The following is a 17,956-nucleotide window of genomic DNA, read 5'->3' as shown; positions in this document are numbered from 1 at the left end:
CCCAGCCCAAGCGTCTGTAGTCTGTGGTTGAAAGACCCTGGTAGACTGGCGCCATCCTCCCGGGCACTGAATCCATAATTGACCATCTGTGACCTGTATAATCCTGGGCAAGTTACTTCAATATCTACGCCTCGGTTCCCTCATAGGATGGAAATATCAGGCTGGTGTTGGGGCTCAGCACCAGGCCAGCCCACAGTAAGGCCTCGGCCACTTTGCTCTGGTGCCTCGTTCCAGTGGAGCCATCACAGAGGTCCAGGAGGGGGACATGGGCTCAGGCCCTGATTGTAACCAGCCCAGCGAGCTATCTGCAGTCTACGTTAAATCCCTTACCCTCTCTGTGCTTTTATAAAATAGGGATGGCAACAGCACCCTGGTGGTCACCCAACTGCTAAGAGCTGATGGGGGTGAAGGCACCTTCTGACCCATGTAACGCTTGTAGGGTCAAACATCCTACCATCACAAAGCAAGTAGGCAAGAAAGGATATTATGTAATCAAGGCTGATAGCTTTAACTTAGTTTTCAGACAGCACAAAACTGGGCTCCCAGAAAAATGGATCCTTGGAAATTTCTCAGGCCACCTGCTCCCTCAGTGCTGCCTGGAATGGCCTCTTTAGCCAGACAAGGGTTGGCAAACTACGGCCCAAGGGCCAAACCTAGCCCACCAACAGTTTTTGTATAACCCACAAGCTAAGAATGGTTCCTACAACTTTAAATGATTGGGGGGAAAAAAATACACAAGAAGGATATTCTGCAACATGTGAACATTTTATGAAATTCACAATTCAGTGTCCGTAAATAAGGTTCGACTAGAACACAGCCATGTCCATTTGTTTATATATTGTCTATGGCTGTCTTCCAAGTCCCTAGGTGATACAAAAGGTTAACGTACTCGGTTGCTAACCAAAAAGTTGGAGGTTCGAGTTTACCCAGAGGTACCTAGTAAGAAAGGCCTGGCAATCTACTTCCAAAAAATCTGCCACTGAAAACCATATGAAGCATAGTTCTACCCTGATGTACATGGGTCACATGAGTCTAAGTCAACTGGTTACTGGTTACATGGCTGTCTTCACACTCAAATGTGGAGCTGAACAGTTGTAACAGAGACCATATGGCTGGCAAAGCCTGAAACAAGTATTAGCCAGCCCTTCATAGAAACAGTTCACTGACCCCTGACCTAGGCAGTGGTTTTCAACCCTCACTGCATACCCTATCATCTGAGGAGGTTTAAAAAATACTGATGCCTTAACATAGTTTATAAAGAAAATTATCTACATCCTTCTTTGGTGAGTAGCGTCTCAGGTCTTAAAAGCTTGTGAGAAGCCATCTAAGACAGTCTACTGGTCCCACCCGACCAGTCCACTGGTCCCACCCCACATAAAGAAAAACAAGGACACAGGGAGAGATTAGTCCAAAGGACTAATGGATCACATCTACCACGGCCTCTACCATACTGAATCAAGCACAACTAGATGGTGCCTGGCTACCACCACTGACTACTCTGACAGGGATCACAAAGACGGTCCCAGACAGAGCTCGAGAAAAATGTAGAACAAAATTCTAACTCACAAAAAAAATACCAGACTCACTGCTCTGACACAGAATGGAGAAACCCTGAGAGTATGGCCTCCAGACACCCTTTTAACTCAGTACTGAAGTTACTCCTGAGGTTCACCCTTCATCAGGCCCATAAAATAAAACACGACTAAAGGGGCACACCAGCCCAGGGGCAAGGACGAGAAGGCAGGAGGGGACAGGAAAGCCGGTAACAGGAAACCCGAGATCGAGAAGGGAGAGTGTTGACATGTTGTGGGGTTGTTAACCAATGTCACAAAACAATATGTGTACTGTTTAACGAGAACCTAGTTTGTTTTGTAAACCTTCATCTAAAGTACCAAAAAAAAAAAAAAGAGACAGAGAAAGAAAAACAAAGCATAATAATAATAAAAAAAAAGACACCTGGGCCCTAGTTTGAACTAACTAAATCAGTATCTTGGGGGAGGGGGAACCGGGCATCTACATTATTCCAAAGCTTCCCAGGAAAATCTAATGTGCATTTAGGGGTGAGAACCACTAAGAGATCAACAAGCAACATTTCCATACAAGCAGCTGGCCGAGACTCTGAGCAGAACCCCCATGCGGTGATATCACTCCCAACAGGATACTGCAGGACTCACTGAAGACCAGATTCTTCTTCCTCCCCCTCCCCAATTTATTTCACACCATTCAACTCAGGCTCCTCCCAGAAGCCCTTCTCCAAGTATACCCACCCCATCTATTTCTCTTTCCCCCGAACTCTGGTACTGTTCATGCTCCAAGGGACACTGTTCAGCATTTGGGACCTTGGGAACTTAATCACTCATTGTGGCTCCTCAGTTAGCTGGCCAAGGCCTTCAGGACAGGATCCCAAGCCCTCTTGCACTCTGGGGGACTCTCCTGCAACAGAACTCTGTTGTCACTGTTATCAGTTCAGGCAAGTGTTTGTGCTGACCCAGGACAGTGCCAAGGCCAACACCTCCAGGGTGCAGGTGACCAGGCACAGTGCCAGGCACTAGGGCTGGACATGCTCATAACCTAATCAGGAGTTCCCTCTTTGACAGATGAGGAAACCGAGGTTCAAAGGGTGGAGTGCACTTGGTCAAGGTCACAAGGCTGCTAAGTGACAGAGTCAGGCTGTCTAACTCCATCTTTTTAGCAACTCTAAGCTAAGAGAAGAAGCCAGAAGAACAAACTAGTCTGTCTCAGAAGTATCGCCAGGGTGCTACTTAGACGCAAGGATGGAAGATTTCATCTCACGTTCTTTGGACATGTTATCAGGAGGGACCAGTCCCTGAAGAGGGACATCATGCTTGGTAGAAGGTCAGCAAAAAAGAGGAAGACCCTCCAGGAAATGGACTGACACAGTGGCTACAATAATGGGCTCAGACACAGCAATAGCTGTGAGGATGGTGCAGGACCAGACAGTGTCTCGTTCTGTCGTACACAGGGTTGCTATGCGTTGGAGCTGCTCGACAGCACCTAACAATGCCAACAAGCTAAGAGATGAATGATTCAGTCACCTGATAAAGCATCTTCATATTATTATAATTATGGTGACCACACTCGTCTTGGATTTGCCAGCATAATTCTGACCACTTCGAAATTTATTCTTTTAAAGTGGTTTGCAAAATGTATTCTTTGGGATTAAGTATGCAATTAAAGATTTACATGATAAACTTTTTGAGTAAATACCTTTACAGATCAGGAGGAAAAATTATCCTTTGCAAACCACATAGTCAGTGATTTGGGTACGCTCTAGGAGCTGAGTGGTTTTGCCAGAGGAATTCGATCAGGGCCTCAAATGTAGAAGAAACTCGACCTTCGTGCCCCACAAAAGGTAGTGTGCAAGAAGGACCGTGATTCAAACCCCAGTTCTCTCTACCTTACAGGACCTTTGCTCAGTCACAGCTGTGAGCGCTCCAAGGCGGGTCCCCCTTGATGGCTCCGTTAGTCTCTTCTGGAGAAGGATCAAAGAGCTGGAAGGTCCAGCCTTCCTCCATCTGCCTGGCTGCATGTCTTTCTGATCCTCCCATCTGTGAAGCTAAACAACCTCTGAGGCCCTTCCGGCTCCACAAAGCCTCATTTCCCCAGAATGCTCTCAAGTCGCAGTAACTTTTTAGTCCTTCTGACTAGTCCAACATTAGGACAGCCATCTTATTATTAAACTGTCCACTAAGCAGTGACCCTGCTGGTATTTGGAATACCAATGGCAGAGCTTCCAGCATCATAGTAACACACAAGCCACCACAGTACGACAAACTGACAGGTGGCTGGTGGGCACGTTTCAGTGGCACTTCCAGACTAAAACAGATTAAGATGAAAAGCCTCGCAATCTAGTTCCAAGAATTAGCCGCTGAAAACCCTGTGGAGCACAACAGAATATTGTCTGATACAGTGTTGGAAGATGAGCCGCCTTGGTTAGAAGACACTCAAAATCAACGATTCATCCATCCCCTGAGGTCATTTTTTAGCAAAATAACAGATTGGCACACAAAATAAAGGATATTATCCGGGAGTATGGTGCTCCATTAAAAAATCATCTATGTGAGACCAAAAGGTCAATAATTACTCTAAAGCAAAAATGAGAAGGGGACAGGGAAACTAGACTACTGGAAGCAGAACAACTAGAGTGCAATTAAAGAGAACGTTGCTACATTGTGAAAAATGTAACTAATGTCACTGAACAATCTGTGTAGAAATTGTAAAGTGGGAACCTAATTTGCTGTGTAAACATTCATCAGAAACACAATTAAAATATTCAAAAAAAAATCAATGGACTCAAACATACCAATGATCATGGGATAGCGCAGAACTGGACAAGGTATCATTCTATTATACGTGGGGTCACCATAACTCAGAGCCAGCTTGATGGCCACTAACAACAACAACTTATTTTTAAAGAAAAAGGACTCCATTCAAATAGGTTGTTAACTTAAAGCAATAGAACCCGGAGGCCTATAGCGTAGGTTTGGGTTATGAATGGGAATCCCTGTTGTGCTCTTACCGGCTGCGGAGCCTCAGTTTCCCCACTTAGTGCCCCATGGTGGTGTTACGAAGACAGCATGAGATCCTGCCCACCACGTGCTCGGCTTAGCAATGCTGAAAGCGCCCCAGGAGTGGCAGCAGTTACCATTGCTGCACCCATTGGCTCTGAATTCAAATTACTAAGATGACATCCAGTTCCCCCATTGTACAAGGAGTCCCTGGAGGTAGGAGGTCATAGTTCCCAAGTATTTTGGTGTCCCTTCCTTTTCCTAGATGCAGTCCTGACACATAGGTGTGCAGGGACTGCTTATAAAAAACTAAAAATTAGGACCAGGTAAATTGATCCTAAGAAAATAACAAAGAATGGAAACAGAGACTTAGTTACTTTATAATAGCAAAAAGAGAGAGAAATAGACTAAATATCCATCAATAGGGTATTGGTTATTCATTTTAAGGTATACCCATTTAAAGGAAACACTACTTACCCTGCAAAAAGTATGTTGTAGATCAGGGGTTGGCAAACTCTTTCTATAAAGAGCCAGATAATTACTAGGTTTTAAGGGTCAAACAAACCCTGTCCAATCCTGCCACTGAAACATGAAAGCAGACACAGACAATACAAAAATAAGTATGGGTGTGTTCCAATCAGACTTCATTGAAGGAAACTGAAATCTGAATTTCATGTAACTTCTATGTGTCACTATACAGTATTCTTTTGTTTTTTGTTTTTTAGTCCGTTTGAAAACGTAAAAACCATCCTTAGCTCACAAGCCATACAAAACCAGGCAGGGAGCCATAGTTTGCCAAACCTGATGGTAGAAGAATATTTAATGTTGAGTGAAAATGCAAGGTACAATAAAATATATTCTGTACGATTCAAGTTCATAAATAAAAACGTATCTGCACAGAAAAAAGGCTGCAAGGACAGACAACAACTGTTAAGAAAGATTACAGGTTGTGGAATATGGGTAATTTTTGCTCTTTTTTGCTTATTGATAAATTTCAAAATTTTGAAAAAAATGAAGAGGTGCTCAGGTGCAGAGATGTCTGCATTGATCTGCTCAAAAAAGGACCTTCAGAGTGATACCTGCTCAGGTCCAGGTAGATTCCCCCTCAGCTTCAAAATCACTAGGCTTTAAAAAGACCAGCCTTCCACAACCATCACCTTTCTCAAGGATAGGGAGAAAGGGTGGCCCCCACCAACAGGTCGATCATGAGGTACACGTGGTCTCCTGGATGGCCACCCCCTCCTGTCATCGTCTCTGCCAAATGGAGCTGGGCTCTCCCTGCTCTTCTCCTGCCAAGAGCAGCTCACATCTTGCAAGGCCGGCTCCATCTCCCCAGCGCCCGAACCGGAGCCTGCACTCTCCGGGGAGGGATGGGGGCGGAGGGGGGGGTAGTTGGACTAGAGGGTATTGTTGCCAAGAGGACACTCGGTCTGTCTTCATGGAGGGGAGTGCACACGTCTGTAAAAGGTGACCCAGCGGTCAGTATATTAAACGAGCAAGCTTACCTACTTTACTTTGCAATCAGGGAAACGGACCTTGCACTTGGCAGGACTCATGCTGACAGCTCCGCGGGCCAATCCCACCGGGTTCCTGCTGGGGTGCAGAGCATGCACCCCCTAACCCTCTGAAGTAGACCCGGGTCCTGGGACTCAGCAAGGCAGCAAAGCGGCGACGGGGAGGTGGAGGCGTGATTCTACAGCGACTTGGGTCCGGTTCTACTGCAGCTGGTAGGCGCCCAACTCCGCGTTGGCTTCCTTCGCCCCGAAATGCGCGCTGCGTGCGAGCATCCCGGGCCTACGCACCCGCCCCAAGCACCCCCTCCCAGGCCCGGCCCGCTCCGGGCCCCGCGCCCCACCCACTGGGCCGGCCCGGGCCCTGGACCCGCGCTCGCCGGCACCCGGGCCCAGCCAATCGCAGAGAGGCAGGTGATCCAGCCCGTGAGTGAAACCAAAAATCCCATTGCCATTGAGTCGATTCTGGCTCCGACCCTACAGGAAACAGAACGGCCCCATGGGGTTTCCAAGGAGCGGCTGGTGGATTCGAACTGTCGACCCTTTGGTTAGCAGCCTCAGCTCTTAACCACTGCACCACCAGGGGTCCCCTTGGGCTCCTATTTCCCAACCCCACTATCCTGGCTGGAGTACAGGAATTCTAGGATGGACTACCCTGACATATTGGCAGCTGGAGAAAATTCTCAAATAGCACGTTTGAATACACACACAATAGGGAAGTGGTGGAAAATACAGGACATTTAAAATAAGAGATACCCCCTTTGTACCTGCTAATAGCACCCTTGGTCAAGTCAGCTTTTGGCTTCCAAGTTCCTGCTGTTGCTTATTCTTTCACCTCTTCGCAGGTACCCATTTGCTCCGCACTCCCCCCCAGTGAGCTTCCGGGGTACACTTTGAGCCCCCGGGGGTCTCCTAGTAAAGTGAGGGCCACACAGAGTGGCCCTAAATAAGCTCTTGATAAGACTAACGAGCATATACATCGACTTTTGTGCCTGTCTCATTTACTCTTCACAGCAATCCTAGTGTGTTTATCCCCATGATACTGATAAAGGGCACCGAGACTCACATGTGAAGTGGGTTGCCCAGCTCACGGAGCTGGAGATTTGAACTCATACTGATCCCAGTTAGAACGAATGCATGCTTCTCCAAGTGGTTATAATAAATACAAAGTGCCCTAAACACTGCCCAGAAAAGAGTACAATAATAATAAATGTAACCTAAAAAAAAAAAACCCAAAATCCAAACCCACTGCCATTAAGTTGATTTTGACTCATAGCGACCCTATAGGACAGAGTAGAACTGCCCCATAGAGTTTCCGAGGAGCGCCTGGTGGATTCAAACTGCCAACCTTTTGGTTAGCAGCTGTAGCACTGAACAGCTACATCACCAGGGTTTCCAAACACAACCTAGATTCATAAAAACAAGCAAACCCCAGCCCAGTGCCGTGGAGTCGATTCCGACTCATAGCGACCCAAGCAAACAAACACTAAATAGTATAAATGTTGGCAAATGTCCTTTCAAAAGGCGCAGGCCGAGCCAAACCTCTAGGGAGTGCTATTCACATGGCCACAACTTGAACAGTGACTCCCCCGGAGTTGTGACAGCCTGAGGGCACTGGTCAGTTGTGCTCTAACCACATATTAAACAACATTTCAAGAACTGGTTTAAAAAAAACAGATGAATAAAATTTTTAGTTCTTCGGAGTTTCAAGGTCTTTCACGGCCCTTCACCTCCTCCAAAGAAACGCACATTACCAAAAAAAAAAACCAAACCCAGTGCCGTCCAGTCGATTTCAACTCATAGAGTAGAACTGCCCCATAGAGTTTCCAAGGAGCGCCTGAGGGATTTGAACCCTGACCTCTTGGTTAGCAACCGTAGTTCTTAACCACTATGCCACCAGAGTTTCCTAGATACCCTTAGAGATAGCCTAATCCACTGTCATGGACTGAATTGTGTCCTCAAAAAATATGTGATTCAATTTGGTTAGGCCATGATTCCCAGTATTGTGTGATTGTCCGCCATTTTGTCATCTGATGTGATTTCCCCATGTGTTGTAAATCCTACCTCTACGATGTTAATAAGGTAGGATAGGCAGCAGTGATGTTAATGAGGCAAGATGCCATCTACAAGATTGGATTGTGTCTTGAGCCAATTTCTTCAGGAGATATGAAAGAGAGAAACAAGCAGGGAGACAGGGGACCTCATACCACCAAAAAGCAAGAGCCAGGAGAATAGCGTGTCCTTTAGACCTGGGGTCCCTGTGCTGAGAAGCTCCTAGTCCAGGGGAAATTGATGACAAGGACCTTCCTCCAGGGCCAACAGAGAGAGAAAGACTTCCTCTGGAGCTGACGCCCTGAATATGGACTTCTGGCCTACTAAACTGTGAGAGAATAAACTTTTGTTTATTAAAGCCACCCACTTGCGATATTTCTATTATAGCAGAACTAGGTGACTAAGATACCCACCTTGCTTTTCCCTGGGGCTCTCCAGAAAGGGATTTCACTTAGATATGGCAGGGTTTTGTGCTTCATCAGAGTTATAATAACTTGAATTTGTCTCTGCCTGCATTATCTGGTAGGAATAGAAGGCAGGAGAGAAAGAATAATACGCACATGTATGCACGACACCACATTTATGCAAACATCAGCGGCTGGGATTCTCAATGAAGCAGTTCAAACACGGCTGTAAATGTAGTCTCCTGATACAAGCTCTTCCTCTCAGACTTATCAAAGGTTAAATTTTACTTGTTGGTATTGTAGAGGGAAAACCCGGGTCAATGAAAATACATACGTACAAATCAACAGGAAAATGCACAGGAGTAGCAACATGATGGAAAGACCTGTGGAAGGACTGGCCATGGTGCTGCCTCCAGCCACTGTGTGACCTTGGGCAAATTCCTTCTCCCCACATCCTCGTCTAGAAGATTATCGCTACAATGTGCTTTCATGAAAAAGAAAAACAAAATGAAATAATCCCTTTCAATATAGGATGGTAGAAAATGTTCTATAAAGTATAGGGTTAGAAGAGAATGGTTTTTCTAAAACAGGATACTGAGGGGGGAGAAAGGTATTATTTTTAGTTGCTCTTTAATAAAAATGTCCGGTCGATTTTGACTCATGGCGGCCCCACGTGTGTCAGAGTAGAACTGTGCTCCATAGGGTTTTCGGTGGCTGATGTTTTGGAAGTAGATCTCCAGGCCTTTCTTCCGAGGCACCTCTGGGTGGACTTGAACCTCCAGCTTTTCAATCGGCAGCCAAACACATTAACATCTGCACCACCCAGGGACACCAGTTGCTCTTTACCCTGGATTAATTTAATAGCCAGCCTCGAGGGGATCCCTTTTCTCAAGCTCCCGGAAATCATTTTAGGAGCTAAAGGGATTTGAAAATTGAGGTTCTGACAGCCTCTTCCAAAATAAATAAATGAATGAATAAAAACCTTACAGAAAGATACTTGACACTCTATTCAGGGACAAATAAAAACTGCATGGTGATGGTAGCATGATAGGGTAAATGTAATTAATGTCACTGAGATCTAGTCTTAAAAATGGTTAAAATGGAAAATTTTTTATTTATATATATTTTATCACAATAAAATTTTTAAAAAGCAAACAAGCCCCTCTCGCCAAAAAAAAAGAAAAAAAAATTGTAGACAATTTAAAGTTTTAGGACCTGATTACTACCTGGAACTGGAGCCCTGGTGACACAGTGGTTAAGTGCTTGGCTGCTAACCAAAAGGTCAGCAGTTTGAATCCACCAGCCACTCCTTGGAAACGCTATGGGGCAGTTCTACTCTGTCCTACAGGGTTTTGAGTTGGAATCGACCTGACAGCAACTTGACAGCTGATGAGAAGAAGGGCAGATGGTAACGGTCATCAGGAAGGAGCAGAGATGTTCTCACTGCAAGCCCACCCATGTCTTTATTTGGGAAGGTGATGCCACATACCTGACTCCAGTTGGATTCCCTGGTGTTCCCTAACCTCTCGGGCAGGGCCCCCTCCTTCATGTCCAGAGCCCACAGACCTTCACTCTCTTTCCCTGGGTCCAAAAGTCTCTTACCTCAAGGCTCCCAACACGGAAGGGGAGGTTTGGGAAGTGGGGGCAGCCCCAGCACCCGTGGCCTACTTTGTCATTTTATCAGGACACTTCACCTGCCTTCCAGTTGCTCTTCCTCCTCCACAGAAACAGGTTGCTACATCTTAAAGGCACATGCCTAGCCAGGGTTCAGGAATGGCCAGGGTCACAGGCCAAGACTTCCAAGGTGGCCCATTCAACTGATGGGAGCTGGGGGAGCCTCTGGGCTGCCTGCACCAGGCACCCCCCACCCAGCGATCTCAACAATCCTGTGAGGTAGGCACTATTATTATCCCCCTTTGACAGAGGAGGACCTGCAGCTCAGAGAGGTAATGAGACTGACTTGAGGTCTGAACCCAGACCTGGCTGACACTGGGGCCTGGGCCCTTCCCGTGACACTGAGCATCTTAGGTAATGATGATCACGCTGGGATCAATAAAGACTATAAGCAGGGTTTTACTACTGAAAGAGTTTACTACCAACTCATGTTCAGTTTCAGAGCTTGTCCTAACTTCGGAGTTGTAGCTGAGAGCCCCTGAACCTGCTGTATTCCATTCAGTCCACACATGCAGCCCCCAGGGTAGGGACTGTTAGTTAGAGGTGGCTTTGAGCCTGGGTATCTCACCCCAGGGCCTGCTCACACAAACCACACTGCTTCTTTTTAAACAAAATGGAATCCCTCTGAACAGCAGTCTTTTTTTTTTTTTATTGTGCTTTAAGTGAAAATTTACAAATCAAGTCAGTCTCTCATATAAAAATTTATATATACCTTGCTATATACTCCTAATTGCTCTCCCCCTAATAAGACAGCCCATGCCTTCCCTCCACTCTCTCTTCTTTCGTGTCCATTCTGCCAGCTTCTAACCCCCCTGCCCTCTCATCTCCCCTCCAGATAGGAGATGCCAACATAGTCTCAAGTGTCTACTGGATACAAGAAGCTCATTCTGCACCAGCATCCTTTTCTATCCCATTGTCCAGTCCAATCCATGTCTGAAGAGTCGGCTTTGGGAATGGTTCCTGTCCCGGGCTAACAGAAGGTCTGGTGGCCATGACCCCCGGGGTCCTCCTCGTCTCAGTTAGACCATTAAGTCTGGTCTTTTTACGAGAATTTGGAGTCTGCATCCCACAGCTCTCCTGCTCCCTCAGGGGTTCTGTTGTGTTCCCTGCCAGGGCAGTCATCGGTTGTAGCTGGGCACCATCCAGTTCTTTTGGTCTAAGGCTGCGGTAGCCTCTGGTTTATGTGGCCCTTTCTGTCTCTTGGTGAAGAGCAGTCTTTGATAACCTTCATTTAATAGTATGTAGGCAACTATTTTGCCACATCATGTAATGTTCTCTTTAACTTCCTTTCTAAAGGCTGCATGGGAATTCCAAATCTTGGGAACTGTTTCAAAGCCTAAGGAAAGGCCAAGTCCCAACCCCAAGATAAACACAAAGGGGAGTACAGAGCAAAGATCTCAACAGATAGTATGAATTCAATGGATGTATATTTTTAGCCAGCCCTTGTCAGGTGAGAAAAATGCAACGTTTTATAACCATATTAACGACAAAAGAGTTGCTATGATGCTGGAAGCTATGATACCTGTATTTTATATACCAGCAAGGTCATCCATGATGGACAAGTTTCAGTGGAGCTTCCAGACTAAGACAGACTAGGAAAAAAGGCCCGGTGATCTATTTTTGAATATCAGTCAGTGAAAACCCTGTGGATCACAACATAATATTATCTGGCATAGTGCTGGGAAGATGAGTCCCCTAGGTTGGAAAGGATGACACCATAGCCACAGCAATGGACTCCAACATACCAATGATCATGAAGATGGAACAGGACCAGGCAACGTTTTGTTCTATTATACATAAGGTTGCCATGAGTTGGAGCCAACTTGATGGCAATTAACAACAACCAAGACAGAAGAAAAATTCAAAATTGGAGTTTAATCCCAGGACTAGTATGCCAAGTCACAGACTATATGCCAACAGAATTTGGTGAAAACAAAAATTCTACTTCTGCTAGCCATCTAAGATGCATCAATTGGTCTCAACCCACCTGGGGCAAAGGAGAATGAAGAACACCAAGGACACAAGGTGATTACGAGCTCATGAGACAGAAAGGGCCACATGAACCAGAGACTACATCACCCTGAGACCAGAAGAACTAGATGGTGCCTGGCTACAATCGATGACTGCCCTGACAGGGAACACAACAGAGAACCCCTGAGGGAGCAGGAGAGCCGTGGGATGCAGACCCCAAATTCTCATAAGACCAGACTTAATGGTCTGACTGAGGCTAAAAGGACCCTCGTGGTCATGGCCCCCAGACCTTCTGTTGGCCCAGGACAGGCACCATTTCTGAAGCCAACTCTTCAGGCATGGATTGGACTGGACAATGGGTTGGAGAGGGATGCTGGTGAGGAATGAGCTTCTTGGATCAGGTGGACACTTGAGACTACGTTGGTATCTCCTGCCTGGAGGGGAGATGAGAGGATAGAGGAGGTTAGAAGCTGGCGAAATGGACACAAAAAGACAGAATGGAGGAGAGAGCGGGCTGTCTCATTAGGGGGAGAGTAATTGGGAGTGTGTAGCAAGGTGTATGTGGGTTTTTGTGTGAGAGACTGACTTGATTCGTAAACTTTCACTTAAAGCACAATAAAAATTATTTAAAAAAAATTAAATGCAAAAAAAAATCCTACTGCTGCTAAAGAGCAATAACAAAATGTCTGTTCATCCATCCATCCATCCACGCATCCATCCAGCCTTCATTCATTCCTGCACTCACTCATTAAGACATTTGCATGCCCCGGGAATGCAGAATTCTGTCTTTGGCAAGCTTGTGTTTCTCATTGTAATCATACATTTGGCAGGTATTTATTAAAAGTCTCCATGAATCAGCACTAGGCTAAGGAGTGGGGAAAAGCAGAGACTTGGATAAATATGGACAAACAGGGGCCTGCCTTCATGGTGCCTAAAGTCTAGCATGGGGAGACAGGTGATCACCAAGTAAACAAATAAGGAAACTTATTTGAGACACAATCTCAAGGAGTGGAAGACAACAAACCAGCATGACTGATCAAGAAACTGAGGCAGGGGAGGAGAGGAGGGGAGAGGTGAAATACTTTAAAGGTGGGAAGGGCACAGGGGGGTGACTGATGAGCCAGCAGGCAAAGAGCTGGGGTGGAGACAGCACCAGCTACGTAATTTGCAGGGCCCAGAGCAAAATAAGAAAGCGAACACCTTGTTCAAAAATTATTAAGACTTTCAAGAGGGTACTGCTGAGCACTAAGCCTAGCTAGGGGCCCTGGTGGTAAAGCGGTTAAGTGCTTGGCTGCTAATCAAAGGGTCAGCAGTTCAAATCCAGAAGCTGCTCCTTGAAAGCCCTATGGGTCACTATGAGTCAGAATCGACTCAGTGACAATGGGTTTGAATTTTTTTGGAGGGTGGCCTTCTAGGCACAAGGCCCTGAGCGACTGACCACAGAAACTGACCAGAGAGGTAGCACACTCAAGAAGCCAGCCCTGGTCGGAGAGGAGAGGGAGGGGGAGGGGAGGATTTCAGTGCAGAGGGAACAGCAAGCGCACAGGCCAGAATGGGAATAGGGCAGTGAGTGTCCTGGGATAATAAGGTGACAGCGGGAAGGAAAAGGCCCTTTGAGGACTGCTTCAGAAAGAGCTTCCTCCCAAACCACAAGAAGTAAACATGTGCATTTTCTGTCTATTCCAAGGCCATCTCACAATTGGCAGCCTGGAGGAAGAGGCCAATGTGGGTCACCAGGTGGCCTTCCAGGGAGCAGCTGGAGGTACAGCAGCCTCTCCCAGGCCTTAATGTCTGCCTGGGAAATGGGGAAGGGGTTAGATCAGATTGGAAGGGTCCCTTGAGTTGGACTAGCCCAAACCCCTACACCCCGTGCCCATGTGCCCCCTAAAGATTGTCAACATTCTCCACTTTCAGCAACCAGGGTTAAAATTAAAAAAAAAAAAAAAAAACTCACTGGTAATATGGGAGCCCTGAGGGTGCAGTGGTTAAGAGCTTGATTGCTAACCAAAAGGCTGGCAGTTCAAATCCACCAGCCGTTGCTTGGAAACTCCATGGAGCAGTTCTACTCTGTCCTAGAGGGTCACTCTGAGTCAGAATCAACTCGACGGCAACAAGTTTGGTTTTTTTGGTTTGGTAATACGGGTGCCTATGGAAGAACCCATGTCCATTTCCTTGCTTCAATTTGTTCTTACTTTGGTGGAGAGTGTTTGAGAGATACTTAAAAGAACACCCAGTAAGGCCCACCTCCAGGGGAGAAAACAGGCTGGAAGGAAAGAAAGCAAAAATTGTGAGGCAGGCAGCCTCAGAGCCCAACACTTCCAAGAGACTCCTGCTCTGACTTACCCTCCTAAAACCCACAACCAAACCCAATGCCGTCGAGTCGATACACCAAGCAAAACCAGCTGCCTTTTCTTCTGAAATTGTCCTGACAAGATAACCACAGAACGGGCCATAGATGGCTTAAACCCGCCTCCGGGTAGAGACTTAACATCCTAATGGAGAAAAATTCATCCCTTCCTCCATCTTGGGGGATCGAACCATTGTCCGGAGAAAATGAATAATAGTCATCCCCAAGCCCCGAGCTCTCTTTAAAAGCCCACCTCCTCAAGCTGCCTGTTGGAGGCAACAGCCCCGATGGCTCCTTTCCTCGTACAAGGAAATAAAGGTGTCTTTCTGATCGCCCACCTAGGCCTCTTGTACGTGGAGCAAAACCCAGGGTTTCCACCTGGCAACAATAGAACCGAGGTTATGCCTGCTGGTTGATGGTCCTTCTCTTGTCGGTGCTTTCCTGCATGCGCATAATGTTCTACCTGGAACTTCCACCTTCATTTGTAATTTGGGGTTAGGGGTTGGCTTGGAGGTGGAGAACGTTGCTAATGTAAAATACAAAGCCACCAACTGCACCCCTGGGATAGTCCCACCTGCTGGGGACCTATGGGTATCCATTTCCAACAATCACAGGAATGGGTATGGGTTATATCATCCAAGTTTCTGCTTTTTTAGGCATCACGGGGGGAAAGCATGTTTTCTGGCTGCTAGCTACATGTTGAATGAGTGAATGAATGGATGAAGGAAGGATGTCTCGGCAGGAGGCGGGGAGAACCTCCCTCCTGGTTAGCCTGGGCTCCTTCTGTTTAAATTATAACTACTTACACAGGAGCTTATCTTCCCCAGCTAGGCTGAGGTCCTCTAGAAAGCCAGTGTCCTGGCACGGGGCCCTGTACACACAGTAGATATGCTCATAAATGATTTTGAAAGGAGAGATGGAAGGAAGGTGGGAAAGCTTATGCCTTCTATTTTTTAACATTAAAAAAAAAAATTTCATTGCTGTAGAGTCGATTCCGACTCGAGGCGACCCCATGAGTTACAGAATAGAATTGCTTCATAGGGTTTTCTTGGTTGTAATCTTTATAGACACAGATCGCCAGGCCTTTCTTCCTCTGCGCTGCTGGGTGGGTTCAAACCGTCAACCTTTGGGCTAGTAGTCCAGCGCAAAACATTTACACCACTGAGGGACCACTTTTTACATAGCTCTCCCCAAAGTGTTAGTGTCAGTGGATGGCTTGACTGAGCAGGTGAAGTGGAGGGAAGGGGAGAGTGCAAGCCCACCCAAGCTCTGTGCTGGGAAGAGAAAGAACACCTTACCTCATATTGGGGACAGTGTTCTCAGGCTCGCCTGCAGTCAGAGCAGCGTCCAGCGACAGGGCCCCCAGGCTGGCCCGGCTGCCTTTCCGGGAAGATTCTCGGAACAAGCTGGTGCCAGGGTCTTCATCAGAGGAGTTGTCATCAAAGGAACCCAGGATGAAGTTGGTCATCAGCTGCCTTTTGATATGAGCTTGTTTCTTGTCTTCTTTGGAGGAGGACCTGGCTTGCTGGCCCTGAGGCCTGGCTGGGGAGGACAGGCCATTGGTTTCTGGGGCCGTGGTCGCTGCCCCATTGGCTTGGAGATCTGGGGAGGCCGGCAGGTCATCAGAGGAAGGGGGGTTTCTCAGGGGTTTCTGGTGTGGGGGTGGCCAGGAAGTTCTCCACTGAGAGGTATCTTTGAGTTCTTTAAGAGAGGCTGGCTCGGCCTCTGTGGGCGTCTTTGGCAGTGAGCTGTGGTCGTCATTTTTCTGCAGTGGCTCCCCTGAGCTGTCTGAGGCCAGAAAGGGCTCCTGGCTCTGAATGAGGCTCGCTTTGCATTTGCTCTTGGTGACTAGGTCGGAGTCCATCATGGTCTTCCAGATTTTTAATCAGGAGAAGGTTAGGCAAGAAAAAATCAGACAGGACACAAAGAGAAGTAGGACCATTCAGAAAATCTGTAAGGAGAAAGGAGAAACATCTTAGGGTCGATATAATGGAGTGATTTCTCTCTTCAAGTTGCTGGTGGGTGAGAGGCATTAGGTTCTGGTATCAGCAGAGAGGCTAGAAGGGAGGATCCCTGGGTAAAGACTGGAGACAGGCTCACGTCCCAGCTCAGCGGCTAACTTGCTCTGTGGCCTTGGGCATTCTCCTTAAACCCCTCTGGGTCTCAGTTCCTTATCTCTGATTGAGGCATACCAACGCACACTTGCCATAGATCACAAACGTGCGTCTAGGAGAGCTAAGTGAAACCATGTATATTAAAGGACCCTGTGATAGCAGCATCATTCATAACAGCCAAAACGTGGAAACAACTGAAATGCCATCAAAGGACAAATAGATAAACAAAAGGTGGTATATGTCCATAATATGGAATATTACTCACCGATGAAAATGAATGAAGCCCTGATAAGACAGGGAGCAAAGGCCCTGAGATCAGAGGGTCAGAGGATGCCTGTTTGAAGAATAGCAAAGAGACTCGTATGGTTAGATGAGAAGCAAGTAAAAGAGAGATAAGCTATACTATCAGGGAGGTAATAGGGGGTTGGGTGTGGAACCTAGAGACTTATTAAGACAGGGAACAGAGGGGCCCCCAAATCTACAAAGTAACAAGAAATGGGCCAGGGCGCAGACACAAAGCCATTCCCCAGAACAATGGGGCAGGGTATCAGAAAATATCCCACAAACTCCTTCAGAGTTGTCTTTCAGAAGCAGCTGGAGAAAACCAACCCCAGGGACATGCGCAGAACATCTACCTGTGACCGCTACGTGACCTTCCGCCAGGGGCAGTGAGGGGCTACAGCCCCAGTTGGGAATCGAACCTGGATAGCAGGGGACTGCACAGGCGCGACACCCCATAATAAGTCCTGCTACAAATCCCAGAGGCCTCCAGGAAAGGAGCCATCTTGGAAAGCTGCTGTGTGCACAACGTCATATCCCTGCCTATGCCTGTGAATAAACATAAATCTTTTCCCGCCCAAGAACTTTTAAAAACCCAGGCCTGTCTTTTGTTTTGTGAAACAGGTGTATGTGTTACTTAGGCCCTCCTTGTCTCCACTTGCAAGCCTCTTCAATAAAGCTTTGCTCGTGTGGAAAATTCTGCGTGCCTTACCTGTTCATTCTTGACCAGTGAGAGGCAAGAACCTTATTCTGGTAACACTGATACATGGTACAACATAGATGAACCTTGGAAATACTACGCTAAGTGAAAGAAACCAGTCATAAAAGACCACATATTATATGATTCCATTTATATACAGTGTCCAAGATAGGCAAATCCATAACCCATTGCCATCGAGTCGATTCTGGCTCACAGTGACCCTGTAGGACAGACTAGAACTGCCCCATAGAGTTTCCAAGGAGCGCCTGGTGGATTCAAACCGCAGCTACAGCTATTAACCACTGCACTACCAGGGTTTCCAGGCAAATCCTTAGAGACAGAAAATAAATTAGTGATTGCCTAGGGCTTGGGAAG

General features: G+C 46.8%; 1 protein-coding gene across 1 annotated transcript in view; it reads right to left on the bottom strand.

The window, feature by feature from the left end:
* Window positions 1–16,638, bottom strand: part of ACACB (acetyl-CoA carboxylase beta) — a 128,062-nt gene extending 111,424 nt beyond the window's left edge. Inside the window, 1 exon segment of the mRNA XM_023559423.2 lies at window positions 15,787–16,638. Coding sequence (XP_023415191.1) covers window positions 15,787–16,430 — 644 coding nt within the window. The 5' untranslated portion in view covers window positions 16,431–16,638.
* Window positions 16,639–17,956: the final 1,318 nt, after the last annotated feature.

Source organism: Loxodonta africana, chromosome 19 (assembly GCF_030014295.1).
Source record: "Loxodonta africana isolate mLoxAfr1 chromosome 19, mLoxAfr1.hap2, whole genome shotgun sequence".
Taxonomy (NCBI): Eukaryota; Metazoa; Chordata; class Mammalia; order Proboscidea; family Elephantidae; genus Loxodonta; species Loxodonta africana.
The sequence above is the reverse complement of the archived record's forward strand: the minus strand, read 5'-3'. Positions and strand labels throughout refer to the sequence as shown.